This window comes from Mustela putorius, unplaced genomic scaffold (assembly GCF_011764305.1).
Source record: "Mustela putorius furo isolate JIRA1106 unplaced genomic scaffold, ASM1176430v1.1 tig00000487_pilon_pilon_pilon, whole genome shotgun sequence".
Lineage (NCBI taxonomy): Eukaryota > Metazoa > Chordata > Mammalia > Carnivora > Mustelidae > Mustela > Mustela putorius.
Window position 1 is genome coordinate 3,834,883 of NW_025421399.1, and position 26,003 is coordinate 3,860,885.

General features: G+C 56.5%; 1 protein-coding gene across 2 annotated transcripts in view; it reads left to right on the forward strand.

Moving 5' to 3' along the window:
- Window positions 1–13,853: 13,853 nt before the first annotated feature.
- WNT3 (Wnt family member 3) overlaps window positions 13,854–26,003 on the forward strand; it is a 47,459-nt gene continuing 35,309 nt past the window's right edge. Inside the window, exon 1 of one of the 2 annotated variants that reach the window (XM_045080827.1) lies at window positions 13,854–14,116. In XM_045080827.1, the coding sequence (XP_044936762.1) occupies window positions 14,037–14,116 (80 nt within the window). In that variant the 5' untranslated portion in view covers window positions 13,854–14,036. The remainder of the gene's footprint in view (window positions 14,117–26,003) is intronic. The other variant, XM_004772450.2, reaches the window with a different exon arrangement.

Consider the following 26,003-nt stretch of genomic DNA (forward strand, 5'->3'; position numbering starts at 1 on the left):
TCTTCCCTGTTGCCCCTGTGATGGCTGTTGGGGCAGAAACTGGACAAGGTTTCTCCACTTCCAGGCTACAGCCGGTAGTTGCCCCAACAACTGCTCACTCCCTAGTGTGGAGGCCTCCAGGAAGATGAGCATGCCCATGGAAAAGGCTAGCAGGGCACTGCTCACCCACACAGCCCCTCTGAGTGATTTAGAAACAGATATGTCCTCCTCCAGAAAATGTCAGAAAGTGGTCTGAGCCAATATGCCTGTGATGCCAATGATGCATTCCTATGTAGGCTTCCCTTTTGCAGTGCCCAACCTGTGCAGCTGTGCATGGCAGCACTAAAGACATACACCAGGTTGCTCCTCTGCCCCATGAATGAGAAACTGAGTCTTGCTGACTGTAAGCTAGCGCACCAAACCTTCTTGCGTACCTAGCCTAAGCCCTTTGGAAGAGTCCCCTCTCTCTCCCGAGCTCCAAAGTTCACATCTCAGGTCCAGTTCTTATTAGGACAGTGACCTCAGCTAGGGCTCATGGTCTTCCTGGACCACAAGTCCCTTAGCTGCAAAGTGAGAGCCATGCCACCTCTGACATGGGACTTGAGTGAGGAAGAACTGAGGAAATAAACACAGTGCTTCACAATCAGGGCGTGATGCCACCGAGCTCCTCACATCGCCCCCAACCTCCATATTCTCCCATTTGTACCCCAAACTCTGCCCCAGGAACCTTAGCACGTGGCTACTGGGTAGCTTCTCCCTCCAGTCCTGTCACTGCGGGCAGAATCTGATTGTCCTTAAGCCCCTCAAGTAAACAACACATGAAACACTTGCAAGTCTTGTACTGAGTTCTTCCTGAAGTGAAGGATTATTTTACAAACTGAAATCCTCATCCCTGCATTTCTTTCTTCACATGCCTGGCTTTTTATTTATTCCAGAGAACTGCAAGCAGCACACCTGACCTCACCAGCCCAGCTCACCAGGGAGGCTGATGGCTCTCACCACCGTGGCTTTCATTCTATCAATGGATTGTCCCCAACATCTTGAGCATTGGCTGTGCGTCAGGCATGGTGCTCATGCATTTCGCTGTCTTTTTTAGTCCTGCCAATTTCTTTCCCAATTTCTCTGCCCACAAGTCAGAAACTGACATTACAGCAACCACCTGGATTGTTTTTAATCATTGCCATTTGCATTATCACACACTTTTCTTCCTCTTCTCAATGCAGTAAAACAAAGAGGGTGCACTTGTTTCTTGGCCCTTAAAATCCCCATTTCACATACAAATGCAAAGAACTATCTGAGGCTTCCTTCTGGGTACATCCCTAGAAACCAGACTCTGAATGAAGTTCCAAAAAAACCCCCCACCATCCGTTCTGAGGAATGCAGCTCATGTCCTTGGGGCCCTGGCTCTCCCTAGGAGCCCCAGTGGGGATTCCAATGCCCCAGTTCCCTCCACACCTTCTTGTGCTTCTCCCCTGGGAAAAGGGATAAGGGTTTAATATCTAAATATCTAAGGGGAACTTCAGGATCTGTGCTAAAGTGTTATTAACTGCCCTTACTGCACGCCCCCCCCCCATTGTCAACGTCTCTTCAGCTGCTGTTCCTAGAAGTCCCAGCAGGTGTCACTGTGACCCTGACCATCCTCACAGGCCCCTCCTCTGGGTCGGTAGGCAAGACACCTTTGAAGCCTGGGGGCCTCCCAGAGGTGGGAACTCACCTCTAAGGGGTCCCCCAGGAAGAGTCCTGCCCCAAAGAGAAGGGTCCCATCTCTGCTGCACTCTCTCCCAGGATCCTTTTAGGGAAGGACTGTGGTCCAGGGAAGGTTCAACGTTACTCTGAAGAGGCTAGGTATAGAGTGAAGAGTGAAGGGGGAGGAGGGGACCTAGACCCTCCTCCCCCTTCCCCCAACAGTGTCTTCTTACATTGCATCAGGAGATTGTCCTCCCCAACCCCACTCTCCCTCAATCCACTTCACCTCCAGCCCTGAGCTTTGGGGCTAAATCTTGGTGACTGCTGAAGGCCCCTCAGGGTCAGGAATCACTCGACTGATGAGGAAACAGAAGACACAAAGGGGACTCTAAGTCAGGGAGGGCTTCCTGGAGGAGATGGTTGTGGACTCAAGAGATTAACTCAGGGCCCTGCCTCACGAGAAAAATAAGCACGGAGAGGGGCCAACCTGGGGACTCAGTACTATCTGGGAGGGGAATGCTGAGAGATGAGTTCACGGATGACTGTTTTGGGAGATGTTTCTGGAGTCTGGTGGGCTTCCAGGGACTCTCTCCCCACAAGTCAGAGAAGCAGGAGACACAGACTAAGTGTGCGTGTGTGTGTGTGTGTGTGTGTGTGTGTAGAGAGAGAGAGAGAGCGCCTTGGGAGGGGTTGGCAAGGGATATGAGAGAATAGTAGGATGCAGTGGTGAGAGGGGAGAGGGAGACCTTCCTTCCAGATTAAAATCGCGCTGTCGGAGTGGGGGAGGGGTGCGACAGGCGAGGGAGGGGAGGGGCAGGGAAGAGAACTAAACCTGTGCCCAGCCTTAGGTACAGGGCTCAGCCTGCCAGATGTGTTTGCACCCTTGGGCCCTTGGCCTTTCTTGGGCTGAAAAGTCAGTGACAAGGCAGGGAGATGGGCTTTTGCACAAAAGGGGTGTCAAGCCTCCTATTGTGAAGCCCAGTGAGTCCTCAGAGGGCCTGGCAGAACTCACCAGCTCCTTCCTCTGCATTTCCTCCTGGCCCATCTGTCCACCCCCTGCCATCTTCCCCAGAGACCCTCCGGGAGCACCAGGCCCCGGCCACCCCGCCCCTCCCCTTCCCCACTTCCCCCTCTGAGAGCTGGCGAACTTGCCCTTTTGGTTATCACCTCATGGAGATTTGGCCCTTCTGGAAGGGAGCCTTGACACCTGGCATGGGGCCTGGCCCAGATGGGGACAGGAAAGATTTGAGAACTAGTAACTGCACACAGACTGGGTCAGGGATCACGTGCAAAAGGGAAGCAGGACGAAAAGCAAGGGTCACCCGCAGGAGCCCGGGACCAACAGTGTCTTGTGGGCAGTCTCACCTCCTCCTTCCTTCAGAGATCCCCCCGCCTCCCGGAGGCCACCACATGAGGAAACCATCTCAAGGTGCACAGAGAGGCAGGGCACAAGATTTCGGAGAAGGTGCAATGAAGTGTCCGTCTTGTCCAGAGCCAGCCTCAGCAGACCCATGCGATACACACTGCCCTACCCGGCTCCCCGGGGCCTGGCCCAAGCCAACCAGCCGGGGAAAGCCAGTGGCCAGCTCGGAGGAGCCGCCACCTTACACACTGGGGAGGTCATGCGGCATAGAATCAAACCCATTGGGGCCCCAGCCCAGCTTCCACAGTCAGGGGTGGTGGGTGCCATAGCCTGGCTTACTGGCCGCCCAGGCACTGAGTGCACTGCCCCCCAACCCTCACTGGCGGGGCTGATGGCTCTCGATGGATGGACAGCCAGCGCCTGGGACACTGGAGTCCCAGTGTTGCCAACAGCCCTCACCTCCTGTTTCCTCCGCGGTCACATGGTGGACTTCCATTAGAAATAGATGCAGCCACACGCTGGGCGGCTAGGGCACTCTCCCTGGGCAGCTAGGGCACACACAGCCTTGGGATCCCTGCAGATCCCTCATGGGGTATGAGACAAGAATCGGGGGCCGGAATGTAGGTGGGGGGGACTTGCACTTGTTGAGACTTGCTGACTCCCTGGTCTACCCACCTAAGTCCCCCAGTGAGGCTTCTTTGATGTGGAGACGCCCCAAGCCCCATGGGCCACCCAGAGCCAACAGAACAATCCTCCATTGCATTCCCCTGGCCTCCCACCCCTGCCGGCCCCTGCCAGCTTCCTGGAGCCCCTGGCTGGTGAGTTTCACCCCAGAGGTGGCCAGGGCCACCGCCTTCCCCAAGCCCTTTTCCAGTGCTCTGCAGCCCAATCTCGCTCATCCATAACCCCCAGTAGCGGGGGCAGGGCTGGGGGCGAAAGGGGCTCTCTCCAGGCAGTGGCAGGGGGCGGGGGCCAGGGGCTCCCCTAACTGCAGAGGCTAGCCTTACACACCCAGCAACACATGTCCCCCTTTATGGCCAGGGCTTTCTCTCGGTGCTTAAAGGCAACTGTGAAAAGAGCAGGGCTGATTCTGGCTGCCTAGCCGTCTCCTGGCAACAGGCCTGGCAGGAGGTCTTTCTTTCCCCCCCACCCCACCTCCCTTCTCTCCTCCACCACCCCCCCTTTTTCCTTTCCCCCCTGTGTCTTGTGTTGTGTATCATTAAAACTTCCCTCCCAGCCACTTCGCAGCCAACAACCAGGCCCTTCTGGGGCAGCTCAGCCAGCCGGGCCTGGGGGTGGGGGCTCCGAGGGGTCAAGCCCCCAGAGACGAGGCTTTGTGTTCTGGAACCAAGGCTTAAACTCAATTTGGCAACCTTCGGCACGTTCACGAGGGGCAGCCACGAGAACCAGCCCTTCCTCACCCTGCACACCCCTCTTCCTTCTCTCCTCCCTCCTCCGCTTCAGCTCCCAGTCCCTTCTGTTAGTACCCTAAGCCTGCCAATAGTGCCACTGGGCACTGCCCGGTCTTTGCTAGGGCCTCACAGGGCCAGACACCAACAACCCCTCACCTAGAAGGACAAGCCTCTGCTGAAGGCTAGGACGGCCCCAGCCAGAGGCCGGCTGCCAGCTCTGGCCCAGTGTCCTGGCCTGCCCTGAAATGGGCAGGAACACAGGGGTGGTGGGCACAGGGGTCCTGGGGAGATGGATTATTCACTGTGAGTGTCAGGACCAGGACTCCTCATTTGGACACTTCAATCTAAAGGGACACTGAGACCCAGAGAGGGTAAGTGCTTTGCCTGAGAACACACAGGCAGATGGGGCAAAGGTCCGGCTGGAACCCTGGCTTCTGCTCTCCCTTTTCTGTGGCTCTTTATGCTCCTTATGCTGGGGAAACAGGTGGCCATCTGAGGCCAGTGTACCTTCAGATCTCTGACTTGTCTACCCCAAAGCTCTCTGCCTCCTCCATGCAAAAGGCTTTTCTGCCCCGCCAGGACTGGAAGGGAGACCCCAGACCTTCTCCTGCAGACCCTCTGGACAATGAGGAGACAGCCGAGTTTCCTCCCCCATCCCTCCCCCAACCACAAGTGTCTGTGTCACAGAGACCTGGTTCTGGGCCACTGTGTAATCGGACATATTCACTAGGCCAGATGGGAAGACCCATTTTGTGAGTCTCAGCTCCTGGTCAGAGGGACTCCAACTCTGAGGCTCCTCCACTCCTGCCAGGTCCGGCCCGGCTCACCCTCAGGGCCCCCAGGCCACGACCGCACAGGCTGGCACCGGGATCTGACGGGCATTTCCATGCCACATTCACCCCACAGGACCCAATCCACTACTTTCTTAACACTTGCCTTTAAGTTGATTTGCTTTGTTCTGAATAACTTCAATTAAAGAGGAAATGGGAGATGATGGTGACATTCAACAATACGAATTTATTCTAACCAGAGACTCTGGCCCCCCAAAGTCTCTGAATGTGTGACCCTCTCTCTTTATTAGAAAGAAATCTTAGTGTTGTCTTAGCACCAAGCGGACTTCCTCCTCGACAACACTCAAAAGGAGTGAAAGAGAATGGAATAAGGGATGTGAGTAAATGAGCGTTCTCATTGTGTGATTCGAAGTGATTAAATACCATGCTTCATTTCATGGGGCATCTGCGGTTTTTTCCAGCTTCTGAGGAACATTACCATTAGCGATGGAAACATTCTCCAAACTCCAACCTTTGGCCAAACCATATTTCAGACTTTCTTACATTCTGGAGCAGAAAAAAAAAAAATTAAATTAAATTAAAAATATTTTGGTTACATCATGTTCTCTGATTTGGGGTTCAGAAAATGACGTCTCAGCAGCCCCCTGCCCCTTGATGTGCAGAACAAAAGGCAGAAGGGAACTGGGGATGATCCAGGTAGGGGTAGGCGAGAAGAATGAGGAGAAGAAAGGCTTTGGGATCCAGGAAAGGAGCTCTGGGAACATCATCACCATCACCACTGGCCCTCAATCATTAGACATTCTGATCAAGATTTTGCCATTTGAGGAGTCACAAGTTTATAATAAGTCTTTAGGGCAACAGGATTTGTGCTCTCTGTGTGCCCCAGGCTCTGAGTAAATCATTCCATTTAACTGCGGGGAGGTGTGGAATTAGCATACCCATTTGACAGATAAGAAAACAGGCGCATGGAGGTCCAGATAACTTGCCCAAAGTCACAGCAAAGCAGTGGTAGAGCCAGGATTTGAAATGCCTCCCTCTGATCCCAGAGCCCATGCCCCCCCACCACCACCTCCCTCCCAATAACCCGAGACTGGCTGGCCAGTGGGGACAGACCTAACTTAGGAGATACTGACCTGGGGACAAAAGAGTGAGGCTGATGCCCAGAGAGGCCTGCAAATGGGGGGTAGGGGAGAGGAAGAACACAGCCCCACCCCCCCTACCCCAGTCCCCAAAGGAGACTTGCACCAGCCCCAGAGCTTCCCTGAGAAAGCTCTGTGGATATGTGAGGAGGGGCTTCTCTGGGACCCCAAGGAGGCCACGAAGGAATGGAGAGCTGTGATTACAGGTGGAGAGAGTGTGGGAGGAAGGCGGCTGAGCTCGAGGTTTTTTCCTTTTCTTAAAGGGAGATGCAATTCACACACCACAAAAGTTGCCATTTTAAAGTGTGCCATTCTGTGGCTTGTAGTATACGCAGTGAGTCATGCAACCATCACCACAATCTCATTTCAAAACCTTCTCATCAACCCCAAAATACACTCGTATCCATTAGCCATCAAGCTGCAGCTTCTTAAAGAAAAAGGATACTTTTCCCCTTCTCCCTCCAAGTTGTCTCACAGTGAGTCTCCCGGCTCCAAGAGGAATTGCAACCTCACCCCCATTCAGACTAAACCCCCAAACCAAGAAAAAGAAGCCTAATCAGCCCATAAATTAAAGCAACTCGATCATGAGTCAATCAGCAGCACTTAATCTAACTGTGCCATACTAGACATTATGGACAGGAGGGCACAGATGTCACTTAGGAAGACTGTGGTTGCAAATTAACAGCTGGGAGTGGCCTAATCAACAAGGAAAATATATTATTTCACATACCAAGAAATTCCGAAGCAGGACTCTGCAGGGGTCAGCTGATGTCTCAGTGATGGTGTCAGAAACCCAGCTTCCTTCTCTCTCTTTGCCATGTTCTTCCTCCAATACTAAGCCTCATCCTCGGGTAGTTTCCCTCATGGTCACAGGATGGCTGCTGCAGCTCCAGGCGTCCCGCCCAGACATGATGTCCAAAGGCAGAAAAAGTAGACATTTCTTATTCTCATTTTTAAGAACCCCCAAAACCTTTTCCCAGAAGTCCTTTTGCACCCTAGGGATCTGGCATCCCCTCATGTCTCATTGACTAAAGCTGGGTTACATGGTTACCTCCAAACCAGTCCCTGGTAAGGGGAAAGTCCAGAACTGGCTTAGACCAAGCAAGATTGCCCTCTGAGCCAGGTGGGGAAGGGGTAGATACTAGAACAGACTGAGGGCCTCTTTTAGCCTGGAGGAAGGGACCACCAGCATAGAAGACTTTACCCTAAGGAGGCTTAAGAAAGAGCAGCGGACTGTCATCATGTTAGAAGGGCCAGTTACTGAGCTCTTCACATGTCCCAGATGCCCTTTCAGACACTGCACACATCACTCCACTGAACAGGTTAACAGCCATCTGAGGCAAGGGTTATTGTTCCCATTTTGCAGGTGAGGAAACAGGTTCAGAGAGGGTAGGTAATGTACCCGATGTCACACAGTAGGAGGCAGAGCTAACATTCACTGGATGATGGTGGTGGCAAGAGATCTGGGCTCTAAGACAAGTACTCAAACAGAGGGTCTCCCCACCATACATATGAAACCCCATTCAGACCTTAACTGGAAGCCAAGGAGAAGGAGCAAAGGAGATGGGCTCTGCCAGGTATGGGACAATCCAGACAGGTGCCACGGGTCTGCCCAAGGACCTGCCTGTCTAGTTCTGTCCCAGCCACCTGCTCCTGGCCTCCTGCTGGTGGAGGCAGCTCTGACCCCACGGCCAACCCACCGGGTCTCTTGCCATGTGTCTAGGCTCTCAGGACCCAGGGGCCCACAGCAGGGCCCATCCTGAGGTCCTAGCAATGGCCGCTGCTGGCTGCACCGCTCTGTGGGGACACTAGTTAGCTGCAGAGCTCTGCAGGGTCCGAACCAGGATTTGACCAGAAATTTCCACACCATCTCCAAGAGTAATATCAGGCTTGTTTTGTCCCTTCTCCTTAATATGTCCTACAGAAGTCTTCCCCAAAAGACTCCTGAAATGGAAAGAAACTTCATGGCTCTTATCTTGGTTTTAAAGGCAACTGGGAGCTGTAGTCCATACCAAGAAAAACCATGCCAGCCCATGGGGCTGGCTCTGCTTCCCAGGGCACAATCACCTCCCCTGGGAGGGGGGGCAGCCCCGTCTGGGTGGGGGCTCTGGGGCCGGGTTCTGAGGCCAAAGGCAGCATAAAGGGGCTGGAGGGAGGCTGAAGAGGGGGAAGAAAGGGAGAAGAAGGAGGGAAAGAGTGGCGAGAGGGGGCGCTGGCAGCCTGGGGAAGGGCAGCGTGAGGGCCGCCAAGCCCCAGATGCCAGCAGGCTGCCAACCCCTGATCTCACCCCACTTGGGGCAGTGCCACCATGCTCTGAAAGGGAAGCAGGAGCCAGAGGACAGAGCTGGGAGCTGGGGTAGGTGGGGGGTGCTATGGGCCTAGGTCTACTCACCATGGGGACCCTGAAGGGCCATAAGGAACCCAGACGAGAAAGAGAGAGAGAGAGAGAGAGAACCTCCCTTCTAAAGCCTCAGCCCTGCCTCCTCTCTCTCTCCCTCTCTCAGCCCGTCACCAACAACGTTCATATGGGGACTCTGATGTGCCAGCCCCTGTTCTGGGTGTCAGGCTTTGGGTAGTCCCGTGGGGTTTTGATTTTAGATTAAGAGATACACACTAAGTGAGCAACAGAACAGACGTGTCTGACACATAATGTATGTAACATAAGGTCAGTGTTAGGGCTCAGCAGAAAAAGAAAGTGGAATAGGTCGGGGAGCGCCTAGAGGTAAGGGGGATCTTTCTGGAAAGGAGATTTTGAGGTAGGTTGAAGTTGGAACATCAGACAAGATTTTCCCGGGGAAACCCTTCTGGTGGAAGCTCTTGGGCGCCCAGAGGGGCATCTGCTTTGCTGAGGCTGACCAAGGCAGAAGGAGAGACCCAAGAGAGCAGCTCGTTCCTCAGCCCCTAAGAGGAGAAGAAAGAAACCCAATATTTATTATTCCCGGCCGCGGTCTGGCATTCTGTCAGCACCGTTCTCATTTAACGCTGACAACTCCCTATGAGATATAAAGCATTATCCCCCCTCCCGCAGCAGAGGGGAGGCTCAGGGATGACCGGCAGCTGGCCAGGGGTGCCCTTCATGCTTTCTGTTGCTCCCTCCCCTCCCCTTTCGAAGGACTCTGGCCCCAAATCGCTTTCGGAGATGCCCTTGGGGAACCGGAGAGGACCAGCACCAGAGGAATTACTGCGACAGGGAGAAGCCCTCACGTTCCCACAGGTGGCACCTGTGATCTCCGGGTGCGGGTGGGCCAGGCTGGGAAGGACTCGGTGACATCACTCGGCCTGCCTGTTCGCAGCCTCGCGCACCTCGACACAAAGCTGAGGCAGCCGCAGGGTTCCGGCCAGGCGGTGCCGAGGAGACCTCGCATCACCTCGGCCCGCCCGCGTCCTGTATCTGGGGCCCGCCCGCCCTCCCCAGGGAGCCACCTGGGTGGGGAGCAGAGGGAGCCCGAAGCCACGCACGCCTTATCCTCAGCTAAGCTCCGGGATTGCGAAGTAGATTAAGGGCATTCGCTCACGAGGACGCCTACTTAACCTGGATCCCCAAAGATCCGGGCTGCTCACCAACAAAGTCTCGGGCTCCCCGGCCCCGCCGGGAGCGGGTACGGGGCGGGGCCTGGTGGCGGGGCCCTTTCTCATCCGCCGACTTCCTGCCTCGTTATCAGCACCCCCGCCAGGGGGCGCGCCAGGGCCGGACGACGGAGGGGCTGGCAGGCTCCATGCGCCTTTCTGTGGTCGCGTGGACATTCGTGGCTCACCTAGGCTAGGTGCTCACCTAGGTGCAGGCTTCTGGCGTTTCCAGGACGCCACCTCTACAGTTTAAAGAAATCTTGGTGAATACCTGTGCCCACCGCCCACGCTACGGCCTGTGTACTTCTGGGCTGTCCTCTCTGGTTGTCCAGCCTTCTGGTGGCTTCCAAGGAGCTCGCTCAAACCGTTCTGAGGTTCCTATAGCTCTCAGGAGAAAGTTAAAAGCCCCTGTCTCCGGTGAGAGACCGTGGAGCCTCCACGCGCCCCATTGTGCCGCTCCCCGCCCCCACCTCCTCCTCCCCCGTTCTCTTAGGCCCCCTGGGCCGGGGTACCTGCAGCATTCCCCTCTCTCTTCACTCTCCCAGGGCCGGTCTGGGCGTCAGGTTCCTAGCCCTCCCCCCCCCCCCCCCCCCCCCCCGAGCAAGCTTTCGGGCACGTTCCAAGCAAAAATGAATAACCCTGCGCTCCATCAGAGATTTCCTCCTCCCTCCCGGCGACAGACGGGTAGCCCCCTGCGGGCGGGCGGGGGCCTGGCGGCCGTCGTCTTTGTCTCAGCGGCGCTCCGCAGGGGACCCGGCCAGCAGCGCTGAATACACAGTTGCCGACGGCCTGTTGGGCGGGGGGGCGCACATCAAAAGCAACCTCGGGGCCACAAGAGAGGCGGGGGTGGGGTGAGACCGGGCAGTCACCCGGCAGCGCCGAGCTCCCTGATATTCACACACACGACACCGAGGGCAGCCCACGTGCCAGTCCTCAACTCCCCGGGGCACCCCCTCCTCGGGCCCTCCCGCCTTCTTGGCCCTCTTTCTAGAGGCCACCCCCCCCCCATTCAGGGAGGAGGGCAGGGGGGAGCCACCTCAGCCACCCGGGCTGGTCTTGGAGCGAATTTAACCCTTTCTCCCATCGACTGCAATCCACCCTTGAGTTTCGGGGTGCCTGTTAGAGAGAGTGTTTCCGCTGGCGACACGTGGCGCGGGGGCGGCCTCCCCCTCCCGGGTAGGGACCATTTCTGTGTTCTACTGGCAGCACTGGGCCGGTGGGAGGAAGGAAATTAAGCCTGTGTTGAAGGAAGGACACCTGGCAGGGGAGGGGCAAGGGCTCAGGAATCCCCTCCTCTGGGGAGCTTTCAAGTGGGGGGAAATCCCCACGCCAGCTTCCATTCTCCCGGTCCCCCGTGCAGGCCACGAGTGGGTTCTCACACCTCCCTAACTTCCCCAGGCTGTGCCTCCAGCAAAAGTTCATGATTCTCTCCTCCCACCCGTTTCCCCAGCTTCTCTTCCCTTCCCTGCTTCAAGCTCCTGACCTGAGACTTGGGTGCTCCCAGGCTGCCTGGAGGAGGCATTGGATACGAGTGGCCCTTCAGAGAATGACCAGTCTTGCCTAGGCTGCCCAGGGCTCCTGGCTGGGCATGTCTCCGCCAACCCTCAGCCCACCCACAGCCCCCCCCCCCATCTTTTGCCGCCCAGGCATGGTACTTATGGTCCCTGAGGGCCCAGAAATGACCCCAAGAGGCCATCTAGCCCAGCTCCTGCCTCCCGGCCAGGCTGAATCCACCATCTCTTGGTGGCAAGGGAAGGGAGCCCTGCTCGGATCTCGGAATGACAGGTATGGGCTCCGGAGCCTCCGAAACTGCCAGGCAGAAGGTGAGATCCGGCAGGCTCCTCTGATCAGAAAACTACAGGAGAGTCCTTGCTGGGCAGGACAGAAAGGGAGTAAGACCTAGCAGGCCATGTGGGGTGTATGGAGGGCTTTCTACTCCTAGAACTGGGACCCAGGGCTCACAGTCAGTGATTATGGCAAACCCACCATGACCCTCTTTCCAGGTCAATCAGAAACAAGGCACCCCAGAATTAGCCCATCACAGGGGCATCTCTAAAGGATCCCCATCTCTCTCTCTAGCCTCCGTCCCACTAGCCGGAGGTTCTGGGGCAGGTTGGGGCTTATTTTCCATCTTGGTCATCCTGCCCCTCTCAGCCTCCCTCCTTCCCCCTGCCCCTTCTCTCTCCTCCAGCTCCCCCTGCTAATCTCCCGCCCTCTTCTCTCAGTATCGCTCTCTCTCAGTTTCTCTCTCTCTTTCTCCTTTCTTCACTCTGTTTCTCCCTGTTCCCCCCTTCCCTCCTCTCTTTCATCTCTCCCCCCCACCCCACCCCACCCTACCCCTCCAGCCGAGCACCCGGCTAGGAACGCGGCAGGAGCCATGACAAGCCCAGGCGGCGCTCCCGACCCTTGGTGCCCCAGGGCCAGTTCCCCGAGCTCCCCGCGCCCGCAGCAGCCATGTGGGGAGAGGGCTCTCAGGATGGGCAGGGGCAGCAGGTTCGAGCTGTGGGCACCGGTGGCGCAGATCAAAGGCCCGGAATGTCTGGCCTCTGGCCTGGACTTCCTTGGGCGGTGCCCCCCACCTGGTGGAGAGATAGCCCACCACTCCAGGCCTCTGAGGGTCTTGGGGGTAGCTCCTTTGCTGCCCCTTCTGCCCCCATCCCCTGAGCAGTGGCCCTTGTCCCCCATCACTGGCCTTGCTTTCTTCACCCCAGGCCCAGGGCTGCTCCAAGGTCCCGAATGCCTCTGGGGCTGTGGGTGGCCCTAGAGAGGGGCTTGGGAAGCAGGTCGCCCAGGTGACAGAGGGCAAGTCCCCCAAGAGTGGCCTCTCTCTCAGCACCACTCAGGACTGAGACCTAATTCTTGGACGCTGGAGAGGGAGAGGACAGAAAGACCCCAGGAGCCTGTTATGGGACTTTTTTTCTATGGTGGGGGCTGGGGGCGTTGGATACATTTGACTTCCACACAGGCAAAGGACCGGTTATCACCGAACCCCAGGTGGAAGATCAGGCAGAGACTTGGGGGGAGGGTTCCCCCGGCAGGCAGAAATGTCTTCGGAGGACCCCCAGCTGCTCCCTGCTGGGGCTACTGCATTTCACTGGCCCCAAACGGTTCATCCCTGAGATCCAAATGGGACTGCGGGCGCTGCTTCTGACCGAGCTGGATGCCGGGCCTGAACCCCTCGAGGAGGAGAAAGTGACCTGGCTCCGCGAGCAGGAAATGCAACTGGCCGCTGGTGTCAGTTGCAGGAAATGCAAAGGCAGCAGGAGGTCCCGATACCGATCTGATCCCTGACAAAAGACTCAAATGACACTCAGCTCCGTCCCCCGGCGCCGCCCGCAGCCAGACCTTCGAGCCTCCGCGGACCCTTCCGCGCGCCTCTCGGACACCCGGGAAGCGACCTCCCGCGGCCGGGGTCGGGTGGCCGGCAGGCTCGCCGGCCCCGAAGGCTGAAGGCTGGGAGGGGCTGTATTTCCCAACCCTCTCCGAGACCCTCGGATCCTGTCTTGCCCGAGCGAGGCTTCTGGAAACATCCGTGTGCTTTCTACTCTCGATTTCTCACGTGCCCAAGTCCAAAGGGGTCACGGTCCCCCGAGAGAAAAGGAGCCACCCATCAATGCCCACGCCAACCCGGCACCACGTGAACGCCCCCGTCAAAGCCCCAGCTTCTTCAACCTGGCTGGCGGGGGGCGGCGGGGGGTGGGGCGCCGCGGCGGTCCCGGGCCATCAGAGGGTCCAAAGTGCTGTCCCCCCCAACCCCAAGTTCCCACTGTGTCCGGGGCGCGGCTTTGCCCAAGTTTGCTGGGCGATGCCCTTCCCCGAGCCCGACTCGTGGGCCGGGCGGGAGGGGCGCGTGATTGACAGGCTGAACTACAGACTCATCTCTTACCTTAGGCCGCGGGCGCTGATTGGCTGCTCGCTGACATCCTCAAACCCGGCTGCTCCGCGCTGGGCTCGGGAGGGGGGCGGCTGCGGGTGGAGGTGCGCTTCTGACAAGCCCGAAAGTCATTTCCAATCTCAAGTGGACTTTGTTCCAACTATTGGGGGCGTCGCTCCCCCTCTTCATGGTCGCGGGCAAACTTCCTCCTCGGCGCCGCTTCTAATGGAGCCCCACCTGCTCGGGCTGCTCCTCGGCCTCCTGCTCTGTGGCACCAGGGTCCTCGCCGGCTACCCAATTTGGTGGTAAGACTCGCCTCTTGTCTGCCCGCGGCCCGATTTCTCCGCCGAGTCCCGGGGAGGTGGGGGGCGCCGGTCGGGGTGGGCTGCGGCTCCTTTCTCCTTGCCTCCCTCCAGCCCCCCACTCGCCCACCCCTCCTGGATTTTCTGCTGGTGTCGCCTTCAGAATCCAACTCCTGGCTTTTCTGATAATCACCATTTTCCCTGCTACTCGCTGCAGAGGCTGGAGGACTTTTCCCGGCTCCGATGGTCTCTGATTCCTAAATCCTCACCCTCCACCCGTCCTCATCTGGGGGCCCCCCGAAGACCCTCCATTTGCTTGCAGTTGGGTTTCTGGAAATCCAGCGTTGTCCCTGGGGCCCAGCCACTCCTCTTCTCCATTTTGGGGTCTTCATGGGCAAAATCATCCTGTTCCTTCATTGCCACCCCCATCTCCGCCGGCGCCTCCATCAAGAAATTTCCCCCACAATAACCCCCTTTTGCCTTCATATTTCAGACCCCGATGGCTTCAGGGAACCCTGGGGCAGGGGAGCAGACCGGGGGGGTGGATTTCATCAGATTCTCCCCACTCTGCTCCAGATTAATCTTGAGCCTCAGAAGTGAATATGGTATTTGCTGATCCGAGATGCCATTGAATTCGGATTTTATTCATTTCTTGTTTGTCCATCCTGGCAAAAGGGGGGGGGGCTCTTTGAAAATGTAGTTGTCTGGGAGGGGGTGGGTTTGTTCTTTGACCAAAAACCCAATTCTCCATGTCAAATTCGTTCCTTTTGGAAAACCGAGGACCGAGGAGAAAGGGAGAGAGGCAAAGCAGAATTCTATCCCCGAGAAATGCGGATACAAAAGACATTTTTAGTAAATAAGGCTGGGAAATCAGGCGCGGTGTTTTGGGGGGGTGCGTCTATGGAGGGGGAGACTGACCGAGGAATAAACAGCCCTTTGGGAGCCCCAGTTCCAGGGAGTCCCCTTGTTTTCCAAGCAGCCCCACCGCCCCCCAGCAGGTCCCAGAGGCCAGAGGGGAAAGAGACACTGAAACCAGTTCTCTAAATTATACCCCGCCTGTCCTCAGTCTCCAGCCCCCTGCATTCCGGAAAACTTTAATTAAAGAATCTTACCCTCCTGGACGGAGAGCCTCGGCCGGGGGGTGGGGGGGGGGTGGGGGGTGGGGGGGGTGGGGGGGTGGGAGGGTGGGAGGTGAAGAGGAAGAATTTGGGATCCGTGAGTAAGAAGAGGGCCTGTGGCCCCTGAGGTTTAAGTCAGAGGGGAAGGCCACCAGGGTGCGGTGCCCCCCTGCGCATCCCCCTCTCTCCGACCTGCCACCCCCTCTCCAGCCCCAGCTAGGGGGAGCAGAACCAGCATGATTCCGGGGCCACACCCTGAGTCTGCCTCCAATTGCTGGGGTGGGGGGCCCAGGATGGGGGCAGGAGCAGGGCATGACCAAGGGTCTGTGTGTAGAGGGTTCTGAGAGTTGCTCCCAGGACACACACCCGAGGGAAAGTCTTTCTTCTGTCCAGCCCTTCCTTCCCGCGGCTTTGGGCTGGCCTGGGGCCTCCTGTACATAAAGAAGTCTGAGGGGTGGCGGGGGCAGCCAGGGATTCCAGGTCGGGGGCTCTGCCTGTTGGGGGAAGACTGCTGCCTAAACCCATCCCGCCTTTGCAACCCTTTCTGACCCTCTTTGCATCCCTGGGCCAAGGCCATGCTGTTCTTTGCCTTCATGGGGACTGGTGGGGGGAGGGTATGGGAGAGAAGGCTTGGAGCCCCAGGGGCTGCAGGGGTGAGGCAGGAGTAGGGGTGAGGAAGAGGCCGGTTCCCCTACCCTATTTACTGGAGGAGGGCACTTCCTGGGGCAGTGCCTGTGAGGAAGGGTTGTGGGGAGGGGGCAGTCTGGTGTGCAGTCGTGTGTTGGGGAACACCTAGATAGCAAGATGTTGGAAAAACCTGGAAAGCCAGAACATCTTCCCTAACATAATGCTGGACACATGGCTTGTTTGGGGGCTGGTGTTGGGGGGGGGGTGCAGGGGGAGGCCAGGATGCTGCTTTGTCTGAGCAGAGGAGAGGGATGTGTGTGTGTGTGTGTGTGTGTGTGTGTGTGTGTGTATTCTAGGGCTATGATCATAAGAGGTGTCAACCAAATACGAGTGTGTCTCTGTGTGGAGGAGTCCATGCCCACACCTGGACCACCATGGATGTGAACTCAAGTGAGAGGGGGATCCGTGGCCGTGAAAGAGTGTGCTGCACCTCTATACACAAGTGGCTGATTCTAGAATGTGTGGGTGTGTGTGTGAGAGAGAGAGAGAGAGAGAGAGGAAGCCTAGAAGTGTCTATGCCCACATAAAGGTCAGCCCTTGTGTCTGCTTGTGACACTAGGCATGACTGTGTTCATGACTGGGCATGTGAGCGCTGTGTGTGTGTGTGTGTGCGTACGCGTGTGTACGTGCATGTGCGCGCATGCCTTCACGACAGTGTCAGGGGAAAGCCCCACAGCTGTCTTTGTGCATGGGTATCAGTGCTCCTGGCCATGACCTGATTGTGCTTGGAAGGAGGAGTGGGAGGCTGTGTCTGGGTCTGCCTGGGACCCTGTCCTCAAGTCCCCGTGGCTGGCAGGGCCCTGGCCTCGTGGATATGTTTGCAGACCCATGAGTTACGGGTGTGAGTGACCTCCTGAGCTTGGGTGCTTGGTGGGCAGCTGTGGTCCTGGAGGGGCAGTCCAGCAGGAGACAAAGGTCTAACCAAGAAGCTGTGAGGGGCCCCGCTGACCAAGGATCCCGGACTGGGCAGTGTCTATGCAGGGTACAGAGCCCTTCTTGGCATGAGCTTATCCTGTCTGTCTGAGGACGGTGGTCACAGCCCTCCCCTCTTTGGCTGTTTGTCTTTGGGCTTGGAACTGGCATGGAGGGGAAGTCACCTTCTTAGAGCTGGGACCGGGCCTGGGACAGGGAAGGCAGAGTGGACAGGCCTCAGATTCCTGTTCTCGCTCTGCCTCCAGGGCAGTCCGTCAGATTCCAGATCTTTCAGCGTCTGAGCCCAGCAGAGGCTGCCCTCTTAAGCCCACCCAGCTCATACATTCCCCAGGAGGGGTTTACAGGAGAAACGGTTTAGCTGGGATGTCTGTCCCTGCCACCCCTCAAGAAAGGCCCCTGGAACCCCCAGGGGCCTGTGCTGCTCGTGCCCCAGCCCCAAGAGAAGGCATACCAGAAAGCAGAGCCATCAGGATGTCAGAGAGAGGCTCGTGGAAGGAAGAGATGTGCTCCAGGCCTTCCCAGCCAGGTAGGGGTAGAGCAGGGACAGGAAGCGGTGACAGCAGCACTGATTTCTGTAATTCTTCTTGTCAGTCCCAGTTAGTGCCTGCTGGAGGAACTTGTCTTTCTTCTCCTTCTTGGGGGAAAAATGAACTCCCTTATTAGGGCCCATCCTAGGGCCTGCTACATTCCAGAGACAGAGGCCCTGATGGAAGGGGCCTCCGCTGGGGGTCGGGAGCCCACCCTGCCTCTGAGTGACCCACCCGCCTGGGGCGCTGTTTCCTCTCCTGCTCCAGCTTCACCAGCCCGTCCTGCCCCGCAGCTTGGGTGAAGGTGTTCTGCAGAAGTCAAGGGCAGTGAGCTGGGAAATAAGACACCTGAGTTCTCTTTCCACCATCCTGAGACCCATTCCTCCACTCCGACGGCTGTCCCAAGCCCTGCCTCAGTTTCCCTATCTGTCAGATGTCGTGCTGCTTCCCCCACCCGCTCCCACCTCCACCCGCCTTTCAGAGGCTTGTGAACATGTTCAGTCAAACCCCGTGGGGGTCAGTGGGCTGGGCCCAAGGAGGCACCTGGAGACTGCGGGGGAGGAAGGCCCCAGGCCAGGTGTTAACACTTGTAACAGGCAGGAATTACAGCTGGCTGGGGCTGGGGCTGGGGCTGGCGAGGAGCTGAGCTGGCTGGAGGCTGTTGATCCCACAGACAGACAGACAGACAGATGGGCAGATTGGATGGCCAGGCTTGAACCGGGTGGTCTCCCTTCCAGGGCAGGCCTTTCCCTGGGGGGATCTGGGGGGGTGGTGGTAGAAATTAATCCAGGTCTCTTGGAAGTGAATTAACAACCCTCCTGCTCACCCCACCCCCACTGTGGGCGGGGCTTGCTGTCCAAGGGGAGGAAAATTGGTGGGGCATCTGTTTGTATTCTTAAGATGGGACCACATTTGGTTTAAAACAAAAACAAAAACAGGTCAAATGTTATAATAATACCAGGATCCTGGAGGTGAATTATGTTCTTGGAAGAACCTGCTTTAGCATAGGGGAAAAGGCAGAGAGGACCAGGCAGCAGTCAGGGAAAGTTCTCCCAGAATCTCTCAGAGCATTTTTTCAACAGCTCTGGGGCCAAGAGGTGAGCGATGGGTGGAGTCTGGGCTGGTGGAGTCTGAGCGTCACCCCCATCCCAGGGATCTTGAGGGTCCCGGGTCTGCGACAGCTGCCTGGTGAGAAGACCTTTTAGGGGTGGGGATGGGTCGAAGAGTCAGGAGCTGGACTGTGGTGCCAAGTTCTTTGGTGGACATGCTCCCTCTCTGCAGCTTTCCCAGTGACAAACCCAGCCAGTCACCACACTCTGGCCTCTCGGTGCATGCTCAGTAACTTATGAAGGTGGAGAAACTGAGGCACACAAGGTTGGCGGGGCCCTAGATGGAAATCTCCAAAGAGTAGACTCAGCCAAGCCAGCGTCTCTAATCCGCCTCTCTACAGGATGGAATGTTAAAAAGACCTGAGTGGTACTTGGACAGATGAAGGATTAAGAAGACCGTGTGGGCCCCTGAGAAGGTGGTCTGGACACGAGATAGGGGAAGGGAGCTCTGAACTTAGGGTTTTCTCTAGACTTGGAATAGGTCAGGGCAGGAGAGGTGAGTTTTCTCAGAGGAGGATGGAGCTAACAGACTCTTCCACCGGGAGAGGGGAAAAAGGAAGACCTTCCTGGCCTGAGAATGTGGTGAGCCCAGGAGTGGAGGAGGACCTGGTCTTCTAGACTTTTCTACCCACCCTGCTGGGAGGCTTAGAATCCTTCTAAAGCCCACAGGGAGGGAAAGAAGTTCTCTACCTCTGTCCCTCCAAGGTTAGGGTCAAGGATGTTCCATGTGTACATTATGTTCTCATGAGTGCCAGGAAGTGGTTAGAGCAGAGTGGGGAGATGGGTCTGAGATCGGGGTTCACTGCTGGGTGACCTAGGATGAATTTCTTTTCTTCTCTCTGCTTCAAGTCCCTGCCTTCCTCTGGGTCTCCCTTTCCTTGACTCCCCTGAGGGATCCCTTCTGCGTCTTGGAGTTCCCCAGAGCTATGACAGGGACTGATATACAGTGCTGTGAAGGGGAGGCCCCAGTGTCCCTCTCCCCACTGCCTTCCCCATGCCCAACTCTCCCCCCACCCACCAACCCAACCCATTCAGCCATTCAGAGCCTGCCTCCGGCAGCCTAGCTCCTGATTTCTGCAGCCCAACCCGCGCTCAGTCCCAGAGCTGGCTGCACCCGTTACCACACTGCCCCCAAATCCAGCAGCCGGGCTCACACTCACATCTGGCTCTTTCACGTTCTACCTGGGTGGCCTAGGGCAAGTTAACCTCTCTGAGCCTCAGTTTCCACGTTTCTAAAATGAGGATAGTGATTGCTTCTGCCTCATAGGGTTGTAGAGAAGGTTCAGTGAGCGAACGCATATAAAGCTCTTAGAACAATGCCTGGCTTACAGAAAGTACTAGGTGAATATTAGTCACTCACACCTCCCTTTTGCAAGCTATTTTGACCCCTTTAAGTCCTTGATCCAAACTTGCCTCTTCCAAGAAGCCCTCCTGGATTGGCCTCACCTGGCCCTGCTTTCTTATCTTCAGAATTCAGCTTGCCCCATTATCTTTGGCACTGGGGACCATGAGCCTGTAGCTTTCTTTTTCTTTTTTTCATTTATTTATTTATTTATTTAGTACTTGCTATACCCAACACAGGGCTTGAACTCACAACCCTGAGATCAAGAGTCCAACGCATATTCTTCCTACCGAGCCAGCCAGGTGCCCTGACTGTAGCTTTATTTTATTTTATTTTAAGATTTTATTTATTTATTTGACAGAGATCACAAGCAGGCAGAGAGGCAGGCGGGTTGGGGGTGGGAAGCAGGTTCCCTGCTGAGCAGAGAGCCCGATGCAGGGCTCGATCCCAGGACCCTGAGATCATGACCCAGGCCAAAGGCAGAGGCTTAACCCCCTGAGCCACGTAGGTGCCCCTGTAGCTTTATTCTTAACTTAATGGAGTTAGGCCAGGAGAACCTACCCTCAGCTCTTTGCTTGCCCAGGAAGGGTGGGGACTAAGGTACCGGAGCCTCCCCTTACCTTCCTCCCACTCCACAGTTTGCGGGGCTCTTGTGGCCACTGCCATTTCCAGCTGGGACCCGGAGCCTCCTGGGGCCGGGCCTGGGAGGGGTAGAGAAGCAGACGCAGAGGGGGAGTGGCCCCGGGGCCGCCGGGACCAGCCCGAGCACAGAAGTTGCTCCTCCAGGAGCCGAGAGATGATTCAGAAGGTGATTTATAGACGGAAGGCAGAAAGCTTGGCTCCTGGCAGAGGCCTGCTGGTTAATTACATTCTTGGAGGGGGAGGTATGAGTGGTGCGGCAGGAGGGATCGACTTTTACCCCTCTCCCCCTCCAGGCCTGTCCCCATGGCTGCCCACGCTCCAAGCAGGGTCCCTCTTTCTCCTGCTGCCAAAGAAGGAATTCCCTCTTCTCAATGAGAGACTAGGCCAGGGGAGCAGGAAGAGCTTCTGGGGCTGGAGGAGGTGGAGAAAAAGGGAAGAGATCAGAGTTCCATCTCCTGGAAGGACTCAGGGGAGTCTGGCGTACAGAGGGAGCGCGGGCACAGGCCGGTCTGGGAAAGAGGATCCGTTCCTTTCTTCCCTGCTTCTGGGCAGGTGAATCAATAACCCACCTGTGGGAAAAGGGTTTCTAGAATCTCCCTGAAGGTGCCAACTCCACACTTTCCCTCCAGTGCCCTATCCTACTGCTGCTTCGGGGTCCTTCCTTCAAGTATGTTCCTTTTATGTTCGGTTCCTCGGTGGACCACGGGCGGGCTGGGGACTAGGGACCAGGTACTGGGCTGGGAGGTTGAAACCTGGTTCTTCAGTGCCAGACAACCTGTGTCCTGTGGGCACAAGGGCTGTCTTAGATCCAGAGGGTTCTCCAGGGACAGGGGTAGGCTTGTATCGGAGGGAGAGGAACTTTCCTAGCCTCACATTAAACTGTCTCCGAGTGTCCCACAGTTCACCTGCTAAAGCTACAACGTCCCTTCGGCACCGTTGATAAGCAACCCCCGCTCGGTTCGGTTACTCGCTGTGAAGACATCTGGATCCCCAATGGGAACACTGCCCCATGGGACACCCTGACATCTCCAGTCTGCTGCTCGGTTCCCATGTAGTCTCATCACGGCTTTGAAACCCAAAACCCCGCCACTAGTTCTGGAGGCTAGAAAGGTGGGGGGGGGGCGTAGAGGGGGAGGGCAGCCTCGGCCAACAGAGTGTATTTAGCTGCAGCTTGGCGTGCACAGCCGGGAGGGGTTGGCAGGGGTCAGGTTGGGGGCACTAGACAGCTCTCTGGTTCCCCCCGAGGCGGGCCTTCTCAAAATGGCCTCATTATGTGTGTGGAGTGAATTCCAGAAATGTCAGGCACACCCATACATCCACGGGAAGGATGGAGACGCAGAGGTGTGCTGGGAGACGAGAGGGGGCAGTGTGGGGTGTCGGGAGGTTTCTGGCCGGTGAGTTAGGGGTCCCGAGTCCTGGCTCTGCCCCTAGTTGGGGTGTGACTTGAGACAAGTCCCTTCACTGTTCTGGACCGCAAGAAAAGGGGAGTCGGGCAAGCAGCTGGCCCTGGACTTCCATCTCCGAGATTTCAATCCCGGATTCTGGTCACCCAGGGATTTGGACCGGCTGTCTGGTAGAGGAGGGCAGGTCACGGAGAGCTGCCCTTGGGGCAGGGTGGGAAGTGCTGAGCACAAATCTTTGTCCTCAAACAGCTGTGCGGTCAGAGATGAGTCTCCCCACTTCCCAGGCCTCGGTTTTGTCATCTGCACCAGGGATGGTGGTAATAAGGCCGTCCTAGGCCCTGCCCACCCGCAGGGCTGTCTGGAGCTTCGGAAGCAGTCGTCCTGATAAGGCCCGTTGAGAAGTGTCGCGCTCTTTCCAGAGAAGTTGGCGTCATTGCTGGTCCTACCAGAAAAGACGAGTGAGAGCTGGCCCCTGGTCAGACAGTGCTGAACATGGACCCCGCAGGACCCGCTGGGCCCCTTAGCTGAAGGAGTTGGTATTTTCACCAGAGGAGGAAGGAATGGGATGTTGGGGCGTCATGCGGCTCCATGGGGAGCACCCAAGGGAGGGGCAGAGGCTGAGACCAAGTGGCCACAGGACATGTGCACGTCCTCGGCACACAACATGCGGCCTGGGAGCCCTCCCGAACTAATGTAGAGACCAGGGGCCTGACCAGCGCTCATCCAGGCACAGAGCAGGATTTCTAAGGAGGGACACACAAGCGTGGCGTTGTGGGGGGAGGTGAGTTGGAGTGAGGGTCTAGAGATGGAAGGAGCTTTTCTGAGGCCTGCGGTCATTGCCTGTACAAGGACTTGCAAACTGGCAGACCATTTACTCAAGCTAGGCTGGAAAACCAGGGAGGACTCTGTGTGTGTGTGTGTGTGTGTGTGTGTGTGTGTGTGTGTGTATGCGCGCATGCACACTCCCATGTGTTGGGGGCAGTAAGGAGAATGGGAGCACCAGGACCAAGCACCCAGTCTGCTGGGAGGGCCCTTGTGTGTAACCCGCCCCTGGGCACAGGGTCCCATTTATCGGCCAGAGCCAGCCGGACAGCGAGAAAAACCAGTCTCTCCTTGCAGGGACACTGGGAATGCAAATACGGATGGTGGCAGTGCCCAGCCAAGCTTCCTGCCTCCTGTCCAGCTCCTCCCCACTTATCTTCCTCACTGGGATTTCTGAGGGCCTCTCCCCTGCTCTGAAACCTCCCGTGACTCCCCACGTCTTGACTGGCACTGATGCTCCCTAGGATTTGGCCTTTACCCACCTGTTTAGTAGTACTTTCTTAAACCCCCAAGGACCTCCCAGTTCCTCTGTGCCTGTTCATGGAAGACCTCACCACCTTCCCCACACTCAACTGTTGAAATTCCACTTTGCCTTGAACCCAGATCCAAACTCTCTTCCTCTGGGAAGCCCACCTTGATTTCCAAACTCATGCCTCACTTCCTCTCCCCCTCGGGCAGACATGCCATACGTTCCCACTGCTTTCTGCCACAGACTTTGGGAGTCTTCTTTTCCTCCTAGACTATAGATGCCCCCCAAGGGAGAACCAGAGTTTTAGTTCCTTGTAACTCCTCTCTGCACCGCTCCCTCCCACCCCACCCCACCCCACCCCAGTGCCCAGCATAGAGCAGGGGCCAGTAAACAAACACACACCTCTGTGCTGTATGTAACACGCTTTGTAAAGGCACAGGGACAAAAGATGTTTCTAAGAGTGCCAGTTGCATGTGTGCATTGCTGTGGGGTCGAGGGCAGACGGAATGGGCAGAATGGATACAACCTCCCTGCCCACCCCCCCAGCGTAACCTAAGGCTCCCAGCACATTGCTTCTGCTGACTTTGAAAGGAGGGGGACCTGGTTCCCTGGCCCAGCGGTCAGCCTGCCCTGCTTGGCTCGGGTCTGCTGGGCTCAGACCACAAGGCTGACAGCCCTGAACCGTGGAGGGCTCTCAGGAGGATGCGAGCCCAAGCCTGAGCAGGCTGCTGTCTGAGCCCTGTGCCTAGAGTCTTGGTTCCCCTGGGATTGGATTTTCCACCCCAGCTTCGTTTGCAAACCTTTCCCGTCTGTATTCTACCTGCTCACCAGCTCACGCTATACTTGGGAGCCTCAGTCCTGCAGACAAAGCCTCGGGGCACACAGCCGGTACTCGGAATCCCCATCCTGTTGGGCCCCAAAGCTTTTTCTTCCTACCACCACTCAGGCTCAAAAGTCGACTTCTTATTTGGGGCAAGAATTTACTTATTCACGTGCTACCTTATTCCCCAAAGGATGGCTTTGAGGCAAGATTACATGTGACCTTCAACTCGCAAGTCCCTGGTGAACTTCCTATGCGTCCTCACGCTGGGCTCGTTGGAGCCTGGCAGTGGAGACCACGTGGCCATTTTGCTGCCTCCTTGGACAGGTGCAGGGTGCTTGGGCAAATCAGTGTGTTCTCACCCGTGAAACAGGAAGGAGGTGTGCTAAGTGGCCTCTCGCATTACTTCCAGTTCTAAGTTTGATCCTTCTATTGAGTTCCTGCTGCTCCTTCATACCTGATCTCTACCGTCCACATACCAGAAAGCAACCAGACAGGATCTTTCTCACCCACACCAATTCTTGAGTTAGTGCATCTGAGACAGCTGATTTTTTTTTTTTCCCGGTTCTTTACAATTCCATATTCAGCTTTATTCCTCCCAGAGGACGATTATCTTTCCTCTTCAGATGAAGTATGTTTCCCTTTGTGTCCTGGTTGTTAGAAAACCCAGAGTCAAACTTGAAGTTCTATCCCGGCACCTCTATTGACCTTGACTCAATATATTTTGTCTTCTCCTTCGCCTTGATCCTGATTTTCATTTTCATGTTATTATTTAATCCCAGGTGTTTTGTATTACAAGCTCCTTGAGAGCAGGCACTGACTTACTTACTGCTATGTTCTCGGTGGCAAGTACAGAGTCGATACTCGCTACATATTTGTTGTCCTTGGAATAAATGTTGGTGGTCAAATCCTTTCTGGAAAGAGACAAGGCACACATCGTTCTTGCTCTATCAGGCACACAAGGCACACATAAATCTTGCTCTATCAGGGAGTTGGGTTGTAAGAATTCCGATCAGTTTCTCTTTATCATCAGCTCCCCCTCCATCCCAAGTCTACTAAAGCCTTGTCTTTGGGTAAGCCACCATCTTTTCTTTTGTCCATGATCGGCTTCATTCGAAACTTGACGTTGGTACACAATCTTTCTCTTGGAAAGCTCTCCTGTTTCCTGCCAACGACTGTGCTTTACTCTTTCCCTGGCTCCCTTCATAGCTGGTTCCTCCCACCTTCCCTTGAGCTGGAAGCCAGCTGGGTCTCTTTGCTGCTATTCTGCAGCATGCCCAGAGAGCGCCTATCCTGTCTCTGCCCCTGGGAGGCTCCCAGTCCCCAGCACTGGAAGGGAGAGCAGCTGGAGGCCAGACCCAAGGTCCTGTGGGGATGGGATAAGCACCAGGGTCCTTCAGGGCCAGCAAGGACTTTCCCATTTGCAACACCCTGGAAGGGGGGGCACTGGCTTCGCCTGGAAGGCGCCAATCCCCCATCCATCAATAGAACTCCAAGGAGGGACAGAGAAGGGCAGCCAGCAAGGGAGGCTGGCCGGGCCCCACCCATGTGCCAGCAAGGTGTCCTCAGCTCTGAGTACATCCCCGCCTCCTCTGTTTCTGCCCTGCAGCAGCACCTCTGGGGATCACCCCACTCAGCCCCTTGACTTTAGCAAAGAGAACGCCTAACCCCAGGCTGGGTGGCCCTCCGTCTTGACTAAAGCTTCTGCAGGGACATTCGGCAGTTGACCTGAGCTGTCTGGAATGGGGGAGTCTGGCACGTCGGCAATGTCCTTATAGCGGAAGCAGCCCATGAGACCAGCACCTTCATGCCTGTTTTGTCTCTGAGACAATCGAGGCTGCGGGAGCCTAAGGAACCAGAAAGCGAGTGGGGGAGACAGGTCACAACCGGCCAATACTCCGTCGTGTGCGGTGTGTGCTGGGGAGACAGCAGCACTTTAACTCCTGCCCCCCCAACAACCTCGGGACGAAGCTACTCCCGTGATGCCCATTCTACAGGTGTGGAAACTGAGGCCCCGA